The following is a 24,318-nucleotide window of genomic DNA, read 5'->3' as shown; positions in this document are numbered from 1 at the left end:
ACGATTCAAAGTATTGGCCATCGCTGGCCACTACTTCCTCCCGTCTTTCCGGCAGCATACTAATCCTGCATCGGAAGAATTGTTCGTTTTTTGAGGAGATCGATGAATCTATCAAATTTTGCGCTTGTTCGTATGACCGAAGATGCTGGGCAGTCAGAGGGAGCAATATCTGGAAATAAGGCATCTGGGGCAGGACTTCCCATTTCACCGTTTTCAGGTATATTTTGACGCGTTTTGTGACGTGGTTGTCTCCGTCGGTTTCAGTAGCTGCGAAAACCATCCCTCTTCCACCACCTTTCATGAAATAGTGAAACCATTCCCTGCACGTTCTATCACTAATAGGTGTCTCAGCAGAGGTCTTACCCAGAACTTTATGAGCCTTAGCCGCGGTTTTCTTCATGTGAAAGCAGAAAATTAAAACTTCCCGCAAATCATGAGAACTGGGCTCGTAAGTTGACATATTCAATCGAGAATAACTTCCTGGTGTAATCACAAATCGACTAGTATTTTTATGACGTTGTTTTTGCAAATGCCTAAGCTTGTTGTGTGATACTTTCGACCTACCACCTGCGCCACCACTGGCTGCTACTGCCACCTGTTGCAAAACGGCGGAAGTAATGTTGTAGACATAATGGGTCGTATGAATGAAAAAGAGAACATTCTCTGGAGGAGATTCTCAGAGCGCAAGAACATTCTCAGAGAAAGTTCTCAATTTCGTAAGAGTAAAAAGTTCGAAGGATGTTCTCTGACGAGGGAATATCTTTCTACCTCACCTCCTTCTTGAGCAGTTTCTTAATTTGTGACGCCAGCGGCACGCACGGCACCCTTCATGTTACATGTCATTCAAGTCGCTCTAACAGGCAAATATTCAGCGTACAAATATGGAACTGGCATCAGTGTGTTCTGAAAGAGTTGCACTACGTCTCGATTTTACTTTTATGTGTGGCAACAAATTATGTTACCTCATAGTCGACACGCGGGAAACGTTTTCGTCATTGAAGGTAGGTGAACACATTATTTGAACGAAATCTTAAGATTACTTGACATTTTCTTGTACTCCAAACAGGAACTTCGTTAGATTTTCTAGCGCGAGATAATTTTGATTAAATACAGCGCATAATGGTCTGCTCACGTAAAGTCGCCTTTTCTTCTTTCATGATTTTCTGGAAGGAAGTTCGCCAGGCAAATAATGTTTTTTATTGTTAAACACTTATAAACTTCTACAGTTTACATAAGCGGTCGACCCTATGGTTCGCTACGAGAAACAGATGTAATAAAACAGTTATTAATTTTTCTCATCCGCCTACTTATTTCTTCCATAACAAAATTTAAGATTTATGTAGTGAGAAGACATGGTGAAGAACATCTGGAACTGTCAGTGACACAGTTGTTTGGTGTGTACCTAAGACTTCTCATAAATCAGTCTGAAAACTTGGGTCTGCTAAATAGCAAAAATCTTTTTCTTAATTTTCACTTTGTAAAGTCGCCTTTTTTCTTTCATGATTTTCTGGTTCAAAAATGGTTCAAATGGCTCTGAGCACTATGGGACTCAACTGCTGAGGTCATTAGTCCCCTAGAACTTAGAACTAGTTAAACCTAACTAACCTAAGGACATCACAAACATCCATGCCCGAAGCAGGATTCGAACCTGCGACCGTAGCGGTCTTGCGGTTCCAGACTGCAGCGCCTTTAACCGCACGGCCACTTCGGCCGGCTGATTTTCTGGAAGGAAGTTCGCCAGGCAAATAATGTTTTTTATTGTTAAACACTTATAAACTTCTACAGTTTCTCTCTTCAGTATTTCTTAGGGCTAATATACCTTTTTGGCCTTTTAAGCAACATACATTCTGTCATTACTACCAAAACGTACACTCCTGGAAATGGAAAAAAGAACACATTGACACCGGTGTGTCAGACCCACCATACTTGCTCCGGACACTGCGAGAGGGCTGTACAAGCAATGATCACACGCACGGCACAGCGGACACACCAGGAACCGCGGTGTTGGCCGTCGAATGGCGCTAGCTGCGCAGCATTTGTGCACCGCCGCCGTCAGTGTCAGCCAGTTTGCCGTGGCATACGGAGCTCCATCGCAGTCTTTAACACTGGTAGCATGCCGCGACAGCGTGGACGTGAACCGTATGTGCAGTTGACGGACTTTGAGCGAGGGCGTATAGTGGGCATGCGGGAGGCCGGGTGGACGTACCGCCGAATTGCTCAACACGTGGGGCGTGAGGTCTCCACAGTACATCGATGTTGTCGCCAGTGGTCGGCGGAAGGTGCACGTGCCCGTCGACCTGGGACCGGACCGCAGCGACGCACGGATGCACGCCAAGACCGTAGGATCCTACGCAGTGCCGTTGGGGACCGCACCGCCACTTCCCAGCAAATTAGGGACACTGTTGCTCCTAGGGTATCGGCGAGGACCATTCGCAACCGTCTCCATGAAGCTGGGCTACGGTCCCGCACACCGTTAGGCCGTCTTCCGCTCACGCCCCAACATCGTGCAGCCCGCCTCCAGTGGTGTCGCGACAGGCGTGAATGGAGGGACGAATGGAGACGTGTCGTCTTCAGCGATGAGAGTCGCTTCTGCCTTGGTGCCAATGATGGTCGTATGCGTGTTTGGCGCCGTGCAGGTGAGCGCCACAATCAGGACTGCATACGACCGAGGCACACAGGGCCAACACCCGGCATCATGGTGTGGGGAGCGATCTCCTACACTGGTCGTACACCACTGGTGATCGTCGAGGGGACACTGAATAGTGCACGGTACATCCAAACCGTCATCGAACCCATCGTTCTACCATTCCTAGACCGGCAAGGGAACTTGCTGTTCCAACAGGACAATGCACGTCCGCATGTATCCCGTGCCACCCAACTACCCTGGCCAGCAAGATCTCCGGATCTGTCCCCCATTGAGCATGTTTGGGACTGGATGAAGCGTCGTCTCACGCGGTCTGCACGTCCAGCACGAACGCTGGTCCAACTGAGGCGCCAGGTGGAAATGGCATGGCAAGCCGTTCCACAGGACTACATCCAGCATCTCTACGATCGTCTCCATGGGAGAATAGCAGCCTGCATTGCTGCGAAGGTGGATATACACTGTACTAGTGCCGACATTGTGCATGCTCTGTTGCCTGTGTCTATGTGCCTGTGGTTCTGTCAGTGTGATCATGTGATGTATCTGACCCCAGGAATGTGTCAATAAAGTTTCCCCTTCCTGGGACAATGAATTCACGGTGTTCTTATTTCAATTTCCAGGAGTGTATATAAAACTTAACCTCAACAGAACTTACTCAGCTCGAAGTATGCTACAGAGCTCACTTCAAAAAATTGAGAACGTTCTCCACTTATGAGAAACTCTTCTAGTTTTATTCATACGAAACCGGAGAATGTTCTTTGTTTAAACAACTTCCTCCACCCTTTTAGTCAGGCTGAGAACATTCTCGGGTGAAGAATGTTCCCCGAAACGCTTTTTTCATGCGGACCTGAGAATGTTCTCCGAAATTTCGGGCGTAAAGTATGTTCTCCTTCTTATTCATACAACCCAATACTTGGAAAGTTATACCATTGTACGACACAAATTTGAGAAGATATGACATTAACACTGAGATGCATGAAAAAATATTTTGTTTGAAATGAATCGCATCTTACCCAGACTATACTCATTCAGTGTTTTATAATGAGAGAAATTAGGGACTTCCACCAAACCTTAAACATAATTTGAAATCTTTTCCAGACTTTTTCTCGCTTACATGTTAAAAGTCAAATATTAAACACATGAACTTATTTGTATAGTTATATGACGTTTGAAACTGATTTATACATGGGAGCTCGATTCTTTAAAGATTCGGGGGCGAGGAGTTTATTCGTTTAAGACTATAGTAAGCGGTGTACAGTGGTGTAAATACGAGTAAATTACGGACGGTTTTATATAAATCCACATGTTGACCATTTGGGATGTTCGTAGGGGGAAAGGAGGGGAGTTATTATGGGCATACAGCGGATTGAGTTGCATTTGTGTGCCCTTGGTGATGGACGCACTGGTGTAGTAAAAGAATTGAATGTCCTAGTCAGCAAGAAGGAAGGAAGGAAGGTTCGACTGTAACGTCCCGTAAACGGCGAGGACATTGAAGACATAACACGAGGAAATGATGGCGAAGGAAGTCGTCTCTGCCCTTTTCGACTGAGCCATACTGGCATTTGCTCAGATTTAGGAAACCACGGAAAATCTAAGTCTCGATAGACGGACGAGGATTCGAACCGTTATTCTTCCGAGTGAGAGTCCAATCTGCAAACCACTGCGCCACCTCGCTCGGATAATCGGAGGTAGGTGGTTAGCAGCGGGATGGACGTAATCTTGTTGGAATGTTAACTCTTGAAGAATTAATTATACATTTTTTCACAGTCTTTTCTGGAGTGTCCAACGCTTGGGACACTGCATCTCCAAGGGAGCGCAGACGTTGGTCTTTTCACGAGTCGAAATATACCACGAGTACCTGTATTCAGGGAAAATAGACATTCAGCTCCCCTGGGCAACAACGTGTTAATAGCAGGAGACCTATTTTCTATCACGGATTGTGACAGCGGAAAGACTAGCCGCACAGCAGAGGATCATTCGGCAATTTAATGCTGGATAACTACAAACGGTGAGTACACGAGACAGATCCACCTCCTTTGGTATAGAATTAGCTCCCCGACGTCATGTCTCGGGGCACAGAGAATAGCAGGGACAGCTTCTTTCTGACACTCAAGCACGAAAAAAAGTCGCCTGGACTGATAAGTCGCAGTACATCTTGCTACAAGTCGATGTGACGAAACGAGTACGTCGGAAATTACGTGAGTTGTCTCTTGCCAAAAGGACACCATTCAAGTAGACAGCAGAGGTATTTTCGTCCAGGAGAAGTTCATGTAGTCTGAAATGGAGACCGTGATTCGTCTGTCGTCGGCTTTCACTGGCGAACGACCCAGAAATCGATTGTTTGATGATGTACGTCCATTTTTTCGCCAACAGCACCCCACAGGCTACCTGTACTTTCAGCAAAACAACGCACCATCTCATCCCTCCTAAATTGTGTCAAAATGGTTTAAGAAATGTTCTACAGTTACGAAGATGCATGGTTAGCCTCTGAACTTACCTGTCCTCACTCTGTTGAGCACATTTTTTACGCCATCATGATACACTGATGAGCCAAAACATTGTGATTACCTCTTTAATAGCTAGTTTGTCCGTCTTTGGAGCGAAATACGTCACTGATTCTACGTATTAGGGATATGACAGTTTGTTGGTTGGTTTGTGGAGGTTTGTGGCATTAGGTGTCTACTCACAGGTCATGTAATTCACGTAAGTAACGGGCCGCTGATTTGCGAACACGGTGATGGGACCCGATAGCGATCCAGATGGGTTCCATAGAATTTATATCAGCCGAATTTGGTCGCAGGGATAGTGACATGAGTTTACTATAAGGCTCCTCAAATCAATGTAGCACGGTTCTGGCTCCGAGACACGGATAAATATGCTGCTGAAAGTTGACATCGCTTTCAGGGAAGACTTAAAGCATGAAGGGATACAGGTTTTTCGCAGCTGTCAGCGTGTCTTCGAATACTACCACAGGTTCCATGCAAGCGCAGGATAATATCTCCCACAGCACAACAATGTTCGCCCAGCCAGCGTCCGTGGAGCGCTGCACGTACGAGCCACCATTCACCTCGACGACGGCTTTTTTGGATACGACCATCGACTTAGTGTAGCAAAACTGTGATTCACCCGAAGAGCCGACACGTTTCCATTGATCGACGGACGAATCCAGATGATCACGAGCCCACTGCAATCGTAACTGACAATGTCGTTGGAACAACATTTGAACACGTAGCGATGGTCTGCTGCTGAGCTCGATGTTCAACAATGCACGATGAACGGCGCGCTCCGAAACACTTGGGCGTCCACCAGCATTGAGCTCTTTCGGCAGAGATGCCACAGATCACCATCTGTCCTACTTTACAGAGAAGACAAGCCTCCGAACTCTACTTTCTGTGCACAGTCGTGGGCGTCTAACCACTTAGCGCCAAGTGTTTGTTTCACTGTCCTTCAACCCCTTCCCGTAGATGCTCACGACAGCAGCACGTGAACATTCGACCATCTTCGCCGTTCTTCCGAGGTTCTCGTTCACAAGCTCTGCGTAATGATAATCAGGCCTTTTTTAAAATCGCTTATTTCAGTGGATTTCCACATTTGCAGTCCGAACGTTGGCTAGGATGATCCCCCGTCCGTGTCTGCTCCGCTTACATACTTCAGCTCCCGCGTCACGTGCTCGCAACGCTACCATGCGACATCCGACGTCGCTGTGGGCAGTGGTCATAACGTTTTGGCTTATCAGTGTATTTATGTATTAACTTTGATGATGATTGTGGCTTCTGGGTGCTCAGTAGTGAGGTTACGAGCGCCCTGGCAGGGATCGAGACTTGGCTTTAGCTCCACGAATTGTGGGTGCCAAACGGTCGTGGATCAGCATGGCTGCCCAACACATTATACTGGCGACGACGAGGTAATGAGAGACAGAGCACTAGCTCGGATTCGGGAAGCATGGTAAAGGAAATCAGCCGAGCTCGTTCAAAGGAACTCTCTCAGCACTCAAGCGATTTAGGAAAAACAAGGAACGTCAAAATTAGATGGCTGAACGCAGATCTGAACTAGCGTCCTCTCGAATAAAAGTACAGTGTTTTACCATATACCATCCCGCTCGGTCACGATGCTACACTACTGGCCATTAAAATTGCTACACCACGAAGATGACGTGCTACAGAGCCGAAATTTAACCGACAGGAAGAAGATCCTGTGATATGCAAACGATTAGCTTTTCAGAGCATTCACACAAAGTTGGCGCCGGTGGCGACACCTACAACGTGCTGACATGAGGAAAGTTTCCAACCGATTTCTCACACACAAACAGCAGTTGACCGGCGTTGCCTGGTGAAACGTTGTTGTGATGCCTCGTGTAAGGAGGAGAAATGCATACCATCACGTTTCCGACTTTGATAAAGGTCGGATTGTAGCCTATCGCGTTTGCGGTTTATCGTATCACGACGTTGCTGCTCGCGTCGGTCGAGATCCAATGACTGTTAGCAGAATATGGAATCGGTGGGTTCAGGAGGGTAATACGGAACGCCGTGCTAGATCCCAACGGCCTCGTATCACTAGCAGTCGAGATGACAGGCATGTTATCCGCATGGCTGTAACGGATCGTGCAACCACGTCTCGATCCCTGAGTCAACAGATGGGGACGTTTGCAAGACAACAACCATTTGCACGAACAGTTCGACGACGTTTGCAGCAGCATGGACTATCAGCTCGGAGACCGTGGCTGCGGTTACCCTTGACGCTGCATCACAGACAGGAGCGCCTGCGATAGTGTACTCAACGACGAACCTGGGTGCACGAATGGCAAAACGTCATTTTTCGGATGAATCCAGGTTCTGTTTACAGCATCATGATGGTCGTATCGGTGTTTGGCGACATCGCGGTGAACGCATATTGGAAGCGTGTATTCGTCATCGCCATACTGGTGTATCACCCAGCGTGATGGTATGGGGTACCATTGGTTACACGTCTCGGTCACCTCTTGTTCGCATTGACGGTACTTTGAACAGTGGACGTTACATTTCAGATGTGTTGCGACCCGTGGCTCTACCCTTCATTCGATCCCTGCGAAACCCTACATTTACGTGGGATAATGCACGACCGCATGTTGCAGGTCCTGTACGGGACTTTCTGGATACAGAAAATGTTCGACTGCTGCCCTGGCCAGCACATTCTCCAGATCTCTCACCAACTGAAAACTTCTGGTCAATGGTGGCCGAGCAACTGGCTCGTCACAATAGGCCAGTCACTACTCTTGATGAACTGTGGTATCGTGTTGAACATGCACGGGCAGCTGTACCTGTACACGCCATCCAAGCTCTGTTTCACTCAATGCCCAAGCGTATCACTGCCGTTATTACGGCCAGAGGTGGTTGTTCTGGGTACTGAGTTCTCAAGATCTATGCATCCAAATTGCGCGAAAATGTAATCACATGTCAGTTCTAGTATAATATATTTGTCCAATGAATACCCGTTTATCATCTGCATTTCTTCTTGGTGTAGCAATTTTAATGGCCAGTAGTTCACTCCGCAATTATAAGCACGACATAATATGCTACACGTTACTAGGCAGATCAACATTTACACCTACAGGCGCTGGACAAACACATGGAAACATCGCTACAAATGTATACTTGCACTTAAGTGTAGATGCTAGGTTGTATTCGACCACAAAGTGTCAGTCGTGCTCAGAGCACTGTTCTGTGTAGTTGTGAGTACATTATGTTGGAGCTAAGTGAATTCTAGCGTGGACGAATTGTTAGTGCTCGAATGGTGGGTACTTTTTCAAAACCTACCATACCGAAGATTCATACTGCATGCAGGGAAAGTGAAAAAAGGTCACCTGGTAAGACTCAACGCGGACGAAATTGTGTGTCGAGTGATCGTGACAGACGGTTGTTGTAGAAGATTGTGACGAAAAATAAGAGAACGACAACTGCGAAAGTGAAATGGATGTCGCTATCGCGAACCCTGTCAGCACCAACGCAACACCAGGGACCAGGGAGCTCCATAAGCTGAGAATTACAGGGCGATCTGAAATTCCAAAATCAGTCATCAGTGATACAAACGGCCAAAATAGGAAAACGTGGTGCCGAAGCCATAAATGCTGGACTATGGAGCAATGGAAGAAAGTCATTTGGTAGGATGAGTCTTGCATCACCCTGTTTCCAACTTCTGACCGAGTTACGTCCCAAAAGTGAAACTTGGCAACATGGCAGTGGTTCTGCGATGTTTTGGGAAGCCATACCATTGTTTCCAAGGGCCACATGGGTAATCTGCAATGCCACATTTTTGCCAAGGATTACGTGGACATTTTTATTGATCATGTCTATCCCATGCTAGAATGTTTATTCCTCAATGGTGGTGCCGTTTTCCAAGCTCACATTTTATTGCGAAGCACACACTTTTCACTCGTCATTTATGACTTAAGCGCATGGAATTTCCAAAAAGTAGTGAAAATCAATAAAAGCAGTTTTATCTAAGTAACATTAAAGGCACGCCCAAATAAATGTACTTATAAACAGGTGTGTGAGATTTTGGATTCCGCATTGACGACTATTGTTTGAACAGAATGTCACTGTTATGTGCTTTGATAAGGCGAGGAACGGTCGAAGAGACTATCGTCGTATCTACTGGAATTTTGATTTCATTCACACAGTGAAGATTTATTTAAAATCAATATCCGTGACCAATAGGAGAACTAAGCTCGGGGTCTTTTCTTTATGAGGCCGTGATGCTGTCTCGAAACACTGAAGGCTGCCAGCTAAATTTTTCGACTTTGCTATCACATATTACTAGGTGTTGCAGGTGAAGATGTACTGTGATGCAAGCTTTTGGTCTAACGTATAACTCCTATGCATATGAGTTTTGCGAAATATTTTAAACATTGATTTGTGCTACGTCAGTGAAAACAAAGATCGTGATGTTTCGTGTAGTGGATATCAGGCTTAATAAGGGACGAACCAGTAACGGAGTTGGACAAGAACCATTCCGGCTCTCACCTGAAGTGACCTGAAGTCGGGGTATCACAATTCGTCAGAATATTCCTCTTTTTACGAAATATTTCATTTTAGCAACTATATTTTCTTAAAAAAAACGCTGACGCTTCAGTATCAAAGTTCTAAGAAGCTACAAATATTACTCAAATTTATTTGTGAACTTTCACTTACATACTAGGGTGACAAAAGTCAGCCGGCTAGAGTGGCCGAGCGGTTCTAGGCGCTACAGTCTGGAACCGCGCGACCGCTACGGTCGCAGGTTCGAATCCTGCCTCGGGCATGGATGTGTGTGATGTCCTTAGGTTAGTTAGGTTTAAGTAGTTCCAAGTTCTAGGGGACTGATGACATCAGAAGTTAAGTCCCATAGTGCTCAGAGCCATTATTTGACAATAGTCAAGTGATAGCGATATGCTCGTAGACAGATGGTGGTACTATCGCGTAAAAGGGCGGTGTGTTGGTGGAGTTGTCATTTGTAGTCAGGTAATTCATGCGGTATGGTTTCCGATGTGATTATGGCTGCACGACGGGGATAAATAGACTTTGAAAACGGAATGGTAATTGGAGCTCGATGCATGGGACATTTCATTTCGGAAATCGTTAAGGAGTTCAATACGCCGAGAACCACAGTGTCAAGAGCGTGCCGAGAATACCAAATTTCAGGCATTGCCTATCACCACGGACAAAGCAGTGCCCGACGCTCCTCACTTAACGATCGACAGTAGTGGCGTTTGCGTAGAGATATCATTGATTACAGCCAAACAACACTGCATGAAATAACAGCAGAAATCAGTATGGCACGAACGATGAACGTATGCGTTAGGACAGTGCGGCGAAATGTGTCGTTAATGAGCTATGGCAGCAAACGACCGACGCAAGGGCCCTTGCGAAAGCGTAGTTTACACGACACTTACGTTGCACGCAACTGCGCTACCGGCCACCGCGCATGCGCGCCGCGCGTTTGCGCAACTCGTCGGTGAAACGTAACACTTTCGGCGTGTTCCAACTTTGGCGATACTAGTTGCATGAGTTTTGAGGTTATGTGTGTTCGTAGAGTGAAGACAAACTGAAGTGTGCAGTGAGGAACGGAGAATAATGTTCGCTTTTTGGATATCTATGCTTTGCATAGGTGTTTGTGGGATTTTAGTGCTGCTGATTACAAAAATAAGCAATATACTGCGCCTCCTGAGACCTTTCACGTGCGATCAGAACACAAAAAGTTAGACAATACCTGAGTGGCAGGGCAAAATTTATTGAATTAGAAGCAGATATACAACTGAATTAAGAAAAATACAAGCAAATGTAATTCTAGCTGTGGAATTGCTCTCGTCTACAAGACTAAAATCCCATTGTTCGAGTTGGCCGACTCTTTTTTTTTTTTAGGGATATTGTTGACTGGGGGAGGGGGGGGAGGAGGCTACACAAGTCAAGAAGCGGCATTCTTTATTCAATATTCATCTATTTAAAATGCCGCAGCAATGCTCCCCATTCACACAGCTTTGAATTTTGAAATGTTGCCACTGTACAGATCTTCAAGAGAGTAGTTTGCAAACCATTCTCTTCTTAATGCGGCCTGTTCGAATAATTACTACCGTTAATGTTAATAATTGTTTAAGTTAATGTTAATAATTACTGGTGTTAATGAAAAAGTGTCACCACCAACTAAATCCGCATCTTATAGCATGTCGAGTGTTCTCGATTGTAATGCGCGCAATGTGATAGGTAATTTCAGTTCTGACAAAGTGCTTCATGCATTACAGTATCTTTATTCCTTATCACAAAGTTAACTCTGTTTAGAAGAAACGTGAACAGTTCTGGTGACATTCTAAGATAATTAAAAGAACTTCTTGGGTCTTCCATTACATATTATTTCAGCAAGAATGCTGAGCAGACGTCTTTTGTTCAACCAGTCACGAATCGAAACACGTTTCTTACTTTTTTCTTATGCAGCGATTCCACGCAACAAGCCTTAATTCCATCACAACTCGTGCGACGTGCAGATGCCAAAACTTTCATTTCAGACACGACTCAGGAACCCACAAAACGACGAAACTGAAGTGTATACTGGTTGCGCCGTGTCGGCAGTCAAATTTGAAACATTTGCGTGCAACTCATTCCACGCAACGAGTGGCGCAACCCAATGTCGTCGTGTTAACTAGGCTTAACACAGCGCGACATCGTCTAGACCGCCTCTCCTTGGGCTCGTGACCACCTGGGTTGGAACCTAGACGACTGGAAAACCATGACCTGGTCAGATGAGTTCCAGTTTCAGAGCTAATGGTAGGATTCGAGCGTGGCGCATGCCCCATTAAACCATGGACCCGAGTTGTCAACAAGGCACTGTGCAAGCTGGTGGTGGCTCCATAACGGTATGGGCTGTGTTTACATGGAATGGACTTGGTCCTCTGATCCAACTTAACCGATCATTGACTGGAAATGGTTCAACGATGGAATTTTTATTGATAACAATGCGCTATGTCACCAGGGTACAGTTGTTCGCATTTAGCTTGAAAAACATTCTGGACAATTCGAATGAATGATTTATCCACCCATTATGGGAAATAATCGAGAGATTGCCTCCTGCACAAAATCCTGTACCGGCAACACTTTCGCAATTAAGGATGGCTGTAGAGGCAGTATGGCTCAATATTTCTGCAGGGGATTTCTTCCGACTTGTTGAGTCCACGTAACGTCGAGTCACTGCGCTACGACGGACAAAAGGTGGTCTTACACGATAGTTGGAGGCATCTTATGCCTTTTGTCACCTCATTGTATAAATCTTTGTTTCGGTACCTTGTAGCCTTTACATAACTGTAGTCTGACACTCCGCACAAGTAGCGGCAGTGAAATCTTATTGTGTCAGTGGCAGTGTCAAGTGTTGGTTAATTTTCAATGTGTCAGCGTTTATGAACTGTGCTATTGCTACAGATTTTGTAACCTTCTCGTGTGATGTGACCCCATATCTGCTGGAGACGCACATACAATGTGCATACAATCACCAGAAAATACTGTCCCAGGTACACACATTCCCAGCCATTATATGTGACAGAGAGCCCAGACAGGTAGTGGGCACGTTGCTGTCTCTACCTATAGTTAGATCGTGATAATACAGAGGAGGAAACAGTTGAAATGCTGATTAAACAGTAGGCAGAGTTTTTATATATGGCTAATACGAGCATTGTTCATAGACATAACTTATCTAGAAAGTTTTGGAAAGGTGGCCATTTTGCAACACCAATAAAAGTTGCGAGATGAAGAGTAGGTGTTAGCCACTCAGACACAAGGATTTGCCCAGAGCAAATTTATGAGAACGCCAGGGTAGAAGTGGTCCTAGGGTGTGAGAGACTTTCCTGCTAGGCGTGCTGCGATGCTCTTCAAGATCTGATCATAAGATAACCCAAGACGTTCCTTCTGAGTGCAATGACTATCCGAGCCATAGCTTGTCCCAGGCGGACCCAACTACTGCAACACTTGATTGGCCCCACTTACAGAACATGCTTTTTCTTCTCGGTGCAGCACGGACTTCGTGCAAGTCAATGCTATCTTCTCCTGCTAATGACATGCACTGAAGCCTTCGAGAAAAAGTAGACCTGCCAGTGTTCTGTTTGTAACAAAGCAATAACTAATACCCAGGAAAGTGACCCTAAAATAGTTGTTAATACAATGGGCAAATTATTGTTTTCTGTTTAATCTTAATGTGCGTAATGAAAAGAAGTTTCAGAATAAATTTTATAGGTGATAGGGGAGTCATTCTAGCAATGGTGAAAAACGGAATATTTTATGTAACTGTACAAACTGGTAACGTACTTTAATGACATTCCTTCAGGTGGTATACCTATTCGTTACCTTTTTATTAATTGCTAATGCAGCAACCAAATGCATAGTTAGTACACGTAATTAATTTCTCAAGCTGAATCCTTGTAATGCAACAAATTCGTCCTCCTTAAGTAACTTCCAGAGGTAGCCTATAAATTGCACGCTATCCCGAAGAAAGCAGGTGTTGACAGATGTGAAAATTACCGAACTATCAGTTTAATAAGTCACACTTGAAAAATACTAACACGAGTTCTTTACAGACGAATGGAAAAACTGGTAGAAGCCGACCTCGGGGAAGATCAGTTTGGATTCCGTAGAAATATTGGAACACGTGAGGCAATACTGACCTTACGACTTATCTTAGAAGAAAGATTAAGGAAAGGCAAACCTACGTTTCTAGCATTTGTAGACATAGAGAAAGCTTTTGACTATGTTGGCTGGAATACTCTCTTTCAAATTCTAAAGGTAGCAGGGGTAAAATACAGGGAGCGAAAGGGTATTTACAATTTGGACAGAAACCAGATGGCAGTTATAACAGTCGAGAGGCATGCAAGGGAAGCAGTGGTTGGGAAGGGAGTGAGACAGGGTTGTAGCCTCTCCCTGATGTTATTCAATCTGTATATTGAGCAAGCAATAAAGGAAACAAAAGAAAAATTCGGAGTAGGTATTAAAATCCATGGTGAAGAAATAAAAACTTTGAGTTCGCCGATGACATTGTAATTCTGTCAGAGACAGCAAAGGACTTTGAAGAGTAGTTGAACGGAATGGAAAGTGCCTTGAAAGGAGGATATAAGATGAACATCAAAAAAAGGAAAACGAGGATAATGGAATGACGTCGGATTAAGTCGGTTGATGCTGAAGGAATTGGATTAGGAAATGAGACACTTAAAGTAGTAAAGGAGTTTTGCTATTTGGGGAGCAAAATAACTGATGATGGTCGAAGTAGAGAAGATATGAAATGTAGACTGGCAATGGCAAGGAAATCGTTTCTGAAGTAGAGAAATTTGTTAACATCGAGTATAGATTTAAGCATCAGGAAGTCGCTTCTGAAAGTATTTGTATGGAGTGTAGCCATGTATGGAAGTGAAACATGGACGATAAACAGTTTGGACAAGAAGAGAATAGAAGCTTTCGAAATGTGGTGCTACAGAAGAATGCTGAAGATTAGATGGGTAGATCACATAACTAATGAGGAGGTATTGAACAGAATTGGGGAGAAGAGGAGTTTGAAGCACAACTTGACAAGAAGAAGGGACAGGTTGGTAGGACATGTTCTGAGGCATCAAGGGATCATAAATTTAGCTTTGGAGGGCAGCGTGGAGGGTAAAAATCGTAGAGGGAGACCAAGAGATGAATACACTAAGCAGATTCAGAAGAACGTAGGTTGCAGTAAGTACTGGGAGATGAAGAAGCTTGCACAGGATAGGGTAGCATGGAAAGCTGCATCAAACCAGTCTCAGGACTGAAGACCACAACAACAGTAAGATACCGTCCAAATGGTTCAAATGGCTCTGAGCACTATGGGACTTAACATCTATGGTCATCAGTCCCCTAGAACTTAGAACTACTTAAACCTAACTAACCTAAGAACATCACACAACACCCAGTCATCACGAGGCAGAGAAAATCCCTGACCCCGCCGGGAATCGAAGATACCGTCCCATCAGAGGGCTAGCAATAACATTTCACTAGATGAACTGGCGCCCAGTATGAACTAACAACAAAATTGCTCACTACGATGTATTAAGTGTGATATAAAGCGAGACTTCATCGAAACTGAGAATACTTTTCTTGAATGAGTGAGACAAATTTCCATGTACAATGTTCTCCTCTTAACAGTAGCAATTTCTGCCTAACGTGGATGTCGAAGTACAGTTGTCAAAGCATGTTGGCCAAATATATGTAGTAGCTGTTGACGTGTATTTGCACTTCAGTCAAACAGCACAATGCCATCAGTGATAAGAAGGTGGGCCAGGTGTGTTCTATTAACACACTTTTTTTTACAAGTGTAGGGATCTAAAAATTTCCTCTTGTAGCGCTGGGAATAGCTGTTGGCAACGGCATTACAAGTTTCCGTCTGACGCCGATGGCGGTCGCACTGGATCTGGCGGACCCAATGGTGCGTGACCGCAGAGCCACGCATTTGGCGGCTCTGGACTACGAGCGGCCTCTGTTGCCGCAATATAGGATAGCCGGCGGCAGCCACTCATCCTGTTGCACTTGGAGCCTCGCCGCTACACCATCGTATTGCTTAGTACAGCGAGCCCCATCCTAGTTTCTATAGTGTGTGCTGGTTCAAATTGCTCTAAGCACTATGGGACTTAACATCGGAGGTCATCAGTCCCCTACACTTAGAACTTCTTAAACCTAACTATCCTAAGGACTTCACACACATCCATGCCCGAGGCAGGACTCGAACCTGCGACCATAGCAGCAGCGCGGTTCCGGACTAAAGTGCCTAGAACCGCTCGGCCACGACGGCTGGCTGTGAGCTGGACTCAGAGCTAGATGCGTTCGCAGTTACAGAATAGGAGCGCTGTAGTACAGGTGGTTTCAAAAAATTCATCCGGTTTCACAAGACTTTATCTTCCACTTGTTGTGTATTTTAACTTCGGCACGAAAACTGAAAGTTTATCTAGGAGCCAGTTACAGGATGCCGGTTCATGTGGTTGCCGGTGGGGGTTTCCGTGCTGCACCTAGCTCGCTAGTTATCTCGTTCATTAATCAAAGTGTGTCGTCTCGAGATGGCGGTAACATGATAGCAAAATTCATTTCAACAGATGCAATCCAGTTACAACCGTATTTTCGTCGGGATAACCTACTGCAACTCCCAATGCCGTGAATGGCGTACGGATTTCACATTGCGCCATTAGGCTCCAAGGGGGCCTGGTCTCAAGGTATGTTAGAAAAAAAAAACAAAAAACAAATGAATGCAGAAACTCCAATCATGATCCCATTAAAAATGAGATGAGTACGACTATCATCAGCCCGGCAGTTGTGGTCGAGCGGTTCTAGGCGCTTCAGTTCGAAACCACGCGGCTACTGCGGTCGCAGGTTCGAATCCTGCCTCGGGCCTGGATGTGTGTGATGTCCTTAGGTTAGCTAGGTTTAAGTCTAGGGGACTGATGACCTCCGATGTTAAGTCCTATAGTGCTTAGAGCCATTTGAACCAATTTTTTGACTATCATCTGGATGTTTGTCTTGCGTTAAGTGTAGAGTAGGCTGAACATTCGTAAAAGCTAAATGAAAATTTGATAACAAACGGAAGGGTTTGTGCACAGACGTAAAAGATATGTTCTTCTTGTTGTTGTTGTTCTTAAAGTATTCAGTTCTAAGACTTATTTGATGCTGCTCTCCACGCTTAGCAAAGCTCTTCATCTTTGCATAACATCTGCAACTCACATCCATTGGAACGATAGCAAAATTCATTTCAACAGATGAAATCCAGTTACAACTGTATTTTCGTCGAGATACCTAGTGCACCTCCCAATGCCGTGAATGAAATCCCATCCAACCTTCAGCATTCTTCTGTAGCACCACCTTTCAAACGCTTATATCCTCTTGTTGTTTGGACTGTTTATCACCAATGCCTTGGTCTCCCTCTACAATCCTTTCGACCCATGCTTCCTTCCAACTCGACGACTTCTAGGTACCTCACGATGTGTCCTATTAAACGATCCCTTCATTTAGTCAAGTTCTGCGGTAAATTTCTTCTCTCCTCAATTCGATTTCATACCCCATCATTAGTTACTTGATCTACCCATCTAACCCTCACCATTATTCTGTAGAACCACATTTCAAACGCTTATATCCTCTTCTTGTTTGTACTGTTTATCACCCAAGTTTCACTTCCATACAACGATACACACTACACAAATACTTTCAATAAACAGTTCCTATCTCTTAAACGTCTATTCGATGTTGACAAATTTTTCTTTTTCATAAAAGATTTCCTTACTGTTGCCAGTTTTCATTCAGTATCCCTTATACTTTAACCATGGTCCGTTATTTTGCTGCTCAAAAAGCAAAACTTATCAACTCACTTTACTGTCTCATTTTCTAATATAATTCCCTCGTGCAACATCCGATTTTATTCGATTAAAATCAATTACCATTGTATTTCTTTTCTGATGTTCATATTATAGCGTCCTTTCAAGATAATATCCATCACATTTAACTGCTGTTCCAAGTCATTTGCCGTATCTGACAGGATTACAATTTCGTCAGCAAATCTTAAAAGTGTTTATTTCTTCTCTCGCAACTTTAATCCCCTTTCCAAATCTCTCCTTCGCTTCCTGTCTTTGTAAAATCGAATGGCTCCTTTTTTTAAAAAAAAGAAAAGAGGTAATAAAAGCTCCGTAGTCCCATGGGTAACATAAAATTCGCCCCAAGTTTGAATCCCTATTCACGCAAAAGATACAGTCTCATGAAACCAGTAACCTGCACACCGGATTCCTTAAAGAATCAAACTCCCGTGATTAAAACTGCTTCAGGTGTCTCGTTACTTTACAAAGGAGTCAATGTGTTAAGCGTCGGACATTAAGCATATATAATTTGGGTAATTCGTTATCCATTTTAAGAAAAGCTAGTTTTTCACGCATCTGAATGTTTGTGACATCATATCTGCTAAACTATGTGTCGTATAGTGCTGTACAGGGTGTTCGGAAATTCCCGTTATAAACTTCTAGAACTTGTAGAGGGCAGTGAGTACATAATATTTTGAATGGGAACCCACCTCTGGAAATGTCATCCAACGATGCTACAGAGCGTCAAAGCTACAGGCGCCTTCGCCTGTAAACGTATATATATACAGGGCGATACCGTGATGATGGTACAAACTTCCAAAAATGATGACGAACGATAAATGTATCAGTTTCAGATAAGGATCCCCATAAGTACCTTTTGCCCTCGGTAGTTTGAAACGCATCTCGTCTATTGAACTAGTGGTCATAGCTCTTAAGGTATGCACTTTAAAGCCCATGTTTACTAGACATTTTTTCTTGTTTGGTCCATACTACCACCTCCGAAAGTTTCCTACCCTACAATCTTAGTAACAACAGTAACGGAATCACCCTGTATTCATACATATATTTACAGGCGCCGGCGCCTACCACTCTGACGCTCTGTAGTTCGTTGGATGAGTTTCTGGACATGGGTTCCCATTCAAAATATTACGTCCTCACTCCCCTCTTATAGCCATAGAAGTTTGTAAGGGGAAGTTTGCTGAAAGTCGCTATGTGCTCTCATTCTGAAATGCTGGATGAATGTGCACGGAAGTGACAAAAGCCGTGGGATATCTCCTGATATCACGTAGGCCCTCCTTTTACCCAGCGTAGTACAGCAGCTCGACGTGGCATGCAATCAACATGCATCTGGAAGTCCCCTGCAGAAATACTGAGCAATGCTGCCTCTGTAGCCGTCCAGAGCTGCGAATGTGTTGTCATCGCAAGATTTTGTGGACGAACTGACATCCTGATTACGTCCCGTAAATGTTCGATGAGATTCATGTCGGACGATGTGGGTGCCCAAATCATTCTCTCGAGTTGTTAAAAATTTTCCTCAAACCAGTCACGAGCAGTTATAGTTCGGTAACATGACGCATCGTCGTCCATAAAAGTTCCATCGTTGTTTAGGAACCTGAAGTCCATGAATGACTGCATATGGTCAATGATTGGTTCAGCAGAACCAGAGGACCCAGTCCGTTCCATGTAAACACAGCGCACACCATTATGGAGCTTCCACGGTGCCTTTTTGACATCTTTGGCCCATGGCTTTGTTGGGTCTGCGCCACGCTCGAACCCTACAATTAGCTCCTACCAACTGACATCGGGACTCATCTCACCAGGGCACGGTCTTCCAGTCGCCTAGGGTCCGGCCGATATGGTCATGAGCCCAGGAGAGGCGCTGCAAGCACTCGCGGCGGTCGTCTGCTGCCATAGCCCATTAGCGCCACATTTTGCCGCATTGGTCTAAAGGATACTGTTGTAACTGCGACCAGGACGGTCGCGGGGTTGAAATGAGGGAAAGCGCGACGGGACCCGCGGAGAGGCCCGCGAACAACAACACAACAGGAGAGGACGGACACGACCAACTAAGGACAGAATGAACAACAAGATCGAACAACGGAGTCACAAGGAAACCTAACAAACACGTCCACTCGTACACAGAACAAGAAAGTAAGTAAGCTGTCTAGCGTGAGGCGATATGTCCACAGACGTATGCCAGATTAGACTGGCTGGCTGAGCGAGAGGCAGGCGCGTAAGTACTCTATCGGGGGCGCCGCTTTTGGCCGCTGGGACCACGTGTTCCTCCGTGGCGCCCCCACACTAAAAGCGGGCCAGGAGGCGCGCGCCGCGACAGCTTTCGGCGCGATGGTGCAGAGACCTCTAGGGGTCTTCGACGTCCATGAAGACTGGCGCGGGGTTATTTCAAGCAGTGTTGTTTGCCTGTTAGCACTGGTAACTCTACGTAAACGCCTCTGTTGTCGGTCTTGACGTGAAGGCCGCCGTCCACTCCATTGTCCGCGGTGAGAGGCAGAGCCTGAAATTTTGTATAGTCAGCACGCTCTTGACACTGTGCACCTCGGAATACTGAGTTCCCTAACGATTTTCAAAATCACATGTCCCATGCGTCTATCTCCAACTACCACTCCGCGTTCAAAATCTGCTAACTCCCGTCGTGCAGCCATAATCACCTGAGTACAAAAGATTGCTCTGAAAGTGCACTGCCCTTTTATAGCTTGTATATGCTATACTAAAACCGTGTGTATATGTGCTGTCGCTATCCCATGGCTTTGTCATCTCAGTATAGTATTGGTATATGCGAGCAGTGAGGTGCGCTGGCTGAAGTTATAAACACAATTTCTAACTGTAATACTTGTGTTACCTTTAACATATACACTACTGGCCATTAACATTGCTACACCAAGAAGAAATGCAGATGATAAATGGGTATTCATTGGACAAATATATTATACTAGAACTGACATGTGATTACATTTTCACGCAATTTGGGTGCGTAGATCCTGAGAAATCAGTACCCAGAACAACCACCTCTGGCCGTAATAACGGCCTTGATACGCCTGGGCATTGAGTCAGACCTTGGATGGCGTGTACAGGTACAGCTGCCCATGCAGCTTCAACACGATACCACAGTTCAGTGGCGTATTGTGACGAGCCAGTTGCTTGGCCCAAAATTGATTTTCAGTTGATGAGAGATCTGGAGAATTTGCTGGCCACGGCAGCAGTCGAACATTTTTTGTATCCAGAAAGGCCCGTACAGGACCTGCAACATGCGGTCGTACATTATCCTGTTGAAATTTACGGTTTCGCAGGGGTCAAATGAAGGGTAGAGCCACGGGTCGCAACACATCTGTAATGTAACGTCCACTGATCAAAGTGCCGTCAATGCGAACAAGAGGTGACCGAGACGTGTAACCAATGGGACCCTGTAACATCACGCCGGGTGATACGCCAATATGGCGATGACGAATACACGCTTCCAATGTGTGTTCACCGCGATGTCGCCAAACACGGATGCGACCATCATGTTGCTGTAAACAGAACCTGGGTTCATCCAAAAAAATGACATTTTGCCATTCGTGCACCCAGGTTCGTCGTCGAGTACACCATCGCAGGTGCTCCTATCTGTGATGCAGCGTCACGGGTAACCACAGACATAGTCTCCGAGCTGATAGTCCACGCTGCTGCAAACGTCGTCGAACTGTTCGTGCAGATGGTTGTTGTCTTGCAAACGTCCCCATCTGTTGACTCAGGGATCGAGAGGTGGCTGCACGATCCGTTACAGCCATGCGGATAAGATGCCTGTCATCTCGACAGCTAGTGATACGAGGCCGTTGGGATCCAGCACGGCGTTCCGTATTACCCTCGTGAACCCACCGATTCCGTATTCTGCTAACAGTCGTTGGATCTCGACCAACACGAGCAGCAATGTCGCGATACGATAAACCGCAATCGCGATAGGTTGCAATCCGACCTTTATCAAAGTCGGAAACGTGATGGTACGCATTATTCCTCCTTACACGAGGCATCACAAAAACGTTTCACCAGGCAACGCCGGTCAACTGCTGTTTGTGTATGAGAAATCGGTTGGAAACTGTCCTCGTGTCAGCACGCTGTAGGTGTCGCCACCGGCGCCAGCCTTGTGTGAATGCTCTGGAAAGCTAATCATTTGCATATCGCAGCATCTTCTTCCCGTCGGTTACATTTCGCGTCTGTAGCACGTCATCTTCGTTGTGTAGCAATTTTAATGGACAGCAGTGTAATTATAGCTCTTATTGAGTCGATCACGAGAGCGTTGAAAATTTTTAAACTTGTTCAGTATTTATAGAAACATCGAAAATCAGATTTTTCGCCTCTGGGAGCTGTTAGTAATATAGATGGGATGAATCTTTTGCACAACATTCTGTGGGATGTGATCGTTGGACCACGACGGGCCGCGTGTACAGTGGGCTCTGGAAGCGCGCTGGGCGTCCTGCGGCAGCTGGCGGTGGGCTTACCTTTGGTCTCGGCGGTCTGCGTGAGGTCGTGGTCGAGCATCTGCCCCCAGGCGACGAACGCCATGGTGACGGCGTGCTCCAGGCTGTCGCGATGCGAGTGCACGGCGGCGGACACGCGACGGGGGTTGGGCAGCGGGAAGCCAGACCGGCTGGAGGCGCGCGGCGCGCTCACACCTGTCAACACGGGGTCACACCACACAGTCAGCAACACGTTCACAGGCAGCGTAGCTAAAGGTGCAAGGTGTGGTCATCGTCCCACAGATACATTCAAGAGCCAACGAAACTGGTACAAAAATGGTTCAAATGGCTCTGAGCACTATGGGACTTAACTTCTAAGGTCATCAGTCCCCTAGAACTTAGAACTACTTAAACCTAACTAACCTAAGGACATCATACACATCCATGCCCGAGGCAGGATTCGAACCTGCGACCGTAGCGGTCACGCGGTTCCAGACTGTAGCGCCTAGAACCGCTCGGCCACTTCGGCCGGCGAAACTGGTACACCAGCCTAATATTGCGTAGGGTCTATGCGAGCCCGCAGCAGTGCCGCAACACGATGTGGGATGACTAATGTGCTAGAGCGAACTGACACCATGAATCCTGCAAGGCTGTCCATAAATCCGCAGGAGTATGACGGGATGGAGATCTCTTCTGAGCAGCACATTGCAAGGCATCCCAGATATGCTCAAAAATGTTAATGTCTGCGGAGTCTTGCGGCAAGTGGAAATGTTTATACTTAGAAGAGTGTTCCTGCAGTAATTCAGGATGTGTGTGGTGTCGCATTGTTCTGCTAGAATTGTCCAGCTCCGTCGGAATGCACAACGGACATGAATTGATGCAGATCAAAAGACAGGAGGCTTACGTAAGTGTCACCTCTCAGAGTCGTATCTAGACGTATCAAGGTTCCCATATCGCTTGAACTGCACACGCCCCACACCTTTGCAGAGCCTGCACTACCTTGTGAGGTAAGGAGTGAGTTGTGGCGCCCTGAAAATATTCTACGTTCGGAGTTGTCATGGCCACACGGGCCGCTCAGCAAGCCACGGCTCGTCAGCAACTGCATGGCGCCGAATATTAGCTGGAGCAAGAGGGGTAGCCACAGCGCGTGGTCCAGGCGGACCGCGTGGTTGGGAATTCCATGTTGACGCTGTGTCGAGGACTGTGCTTTGTGTTGATGAAGGAGATTTGTATGCCGGGAGTGCCAAACATGGCGGACTTTCTGAAAACATAATGGCAGACATTTCACAGTTCATGTATAAATTAATAATAGCCAGAGGAATCATGATACCTTAAAAAGAAACATGTTAATTACCATTATCTGGTGGCCACGTGAGGTAGCCGTGCAGTCTGAGGCGCCTTGACACGGTCCGCGCGGCTCTCCCCATCGGACGTTCAAGTCCTCCCTCGGGCATGGATGTGTGTCTCATCCTTAGCGTAAGTTAGTTTAAGTTATGTTAAGTACTGTGTAAGTCTAGGGACCGATGACCTCAGCAGTTTGGTCCCATAAGACCTTACCACAAATTTCCAATTTTACCATTATTTGCATGACGATTCTGATGGTGCAATCAGATTTTCAATATCTTTATTACTTAAAAGTTTAGTATCTGGCTGTAAATTATACAAGTAACACCCAGCTATGAGTTTCCAAAATCTAAACAGTTCATCCGATTTCGTCGATCGACATGTCTTTAGAAAGCTATTAGTGTAAACCGAAATTGGTATGAATTACAGGCATGTAACTTGAATAGTACATGAGTTATTGGAGATCAAAGTGGCCGATTACTATTGATCGCGTCAGGCCATAAGTACTCCACAGTTACACGAAAAAACGGTAGCAGTATGCTTATAAATATATTTATTCGTCTATGTCTTTGTTTATATCCGATATATACTATTCATGAAAAAAATGGTGAAATATTTACTGTTTTTTAGAAAGCACAGAGACATTAGGCTACTGGCCTACTTTTGTTCCTATTCCTTTGATATTTGTTTATTTGATTTGTTTATGTACTTAATAACGTGTGTTAAAGTGAGTTTATGGTCCAACCATAGGAATATTTATTTAATTTCAAGTTATTTAAATGTAAATCCAGTTTCAATATGATTGTGAGTGTGTGTTGGCTTGGAGACATGGCGGGAGCGTTCTAGCCAATCACAGCGCTCGTTACTACGGTAGGCGACTACCGAAGTCAATGGAGAGACTGAATGCAAGTGGGGGAGGAGCCTCAGGTCTCCCGGGTTCGATTACCGGCGGGGTCAGGGATTTTCTCCGCCTCGTGATTACTGGGTATTGTGTGATGTCCTTAGGTTAGTTAGGATTAAGTAGTTCTAAGTTCTAGGGGACTGATGAC

General features: G+C 45.5%; 1 protein-coding gene across 1 annotated transcript in view; it reads right to left on the bottom strand.

Annotated features, from left to right (window-relative positions):
• The window catches only part of LOC126235371 (peroxidase-like), a 184,284-nt gene that overhangs the window by 94,188 nt on the left and 65,778 nt on the right, over window positions 1-24,318 (bottom strand). Inside the window, exon 5 of the mRNA XM_049944093.1 lies at window positions 21,968-22,141. Within this exon, the coding sequence (XP_049800050.1) occupies window positions 21,968-22,141 (174 nt within the window). The remainder of the gene's footprint in view (window positions 1-21,967; window positions 22,142-24,318) is intronic.

This window comes from Schistocerca nitens, chromosome 2 (assembly GCF_023898315.1).
Source record: "Schistocerca nitens isolate TAMUIC-IGC-003100 chromosome 2, iqSchNite1.1, whole genome shotgun sequence".
In the NCBI taxonomy this organism is placed as follows: Eukaryota; Metazoa; Arthropoda; class Insecta; order Orthoptera; family Acrididae; genus Schistocerca; species Schistocerca nitens.
The sequence above is the reverse complement of the archived record's forward strand: the minus strand, read 5'-3'. Positions and strand labels throughout refer to the sequence as shown.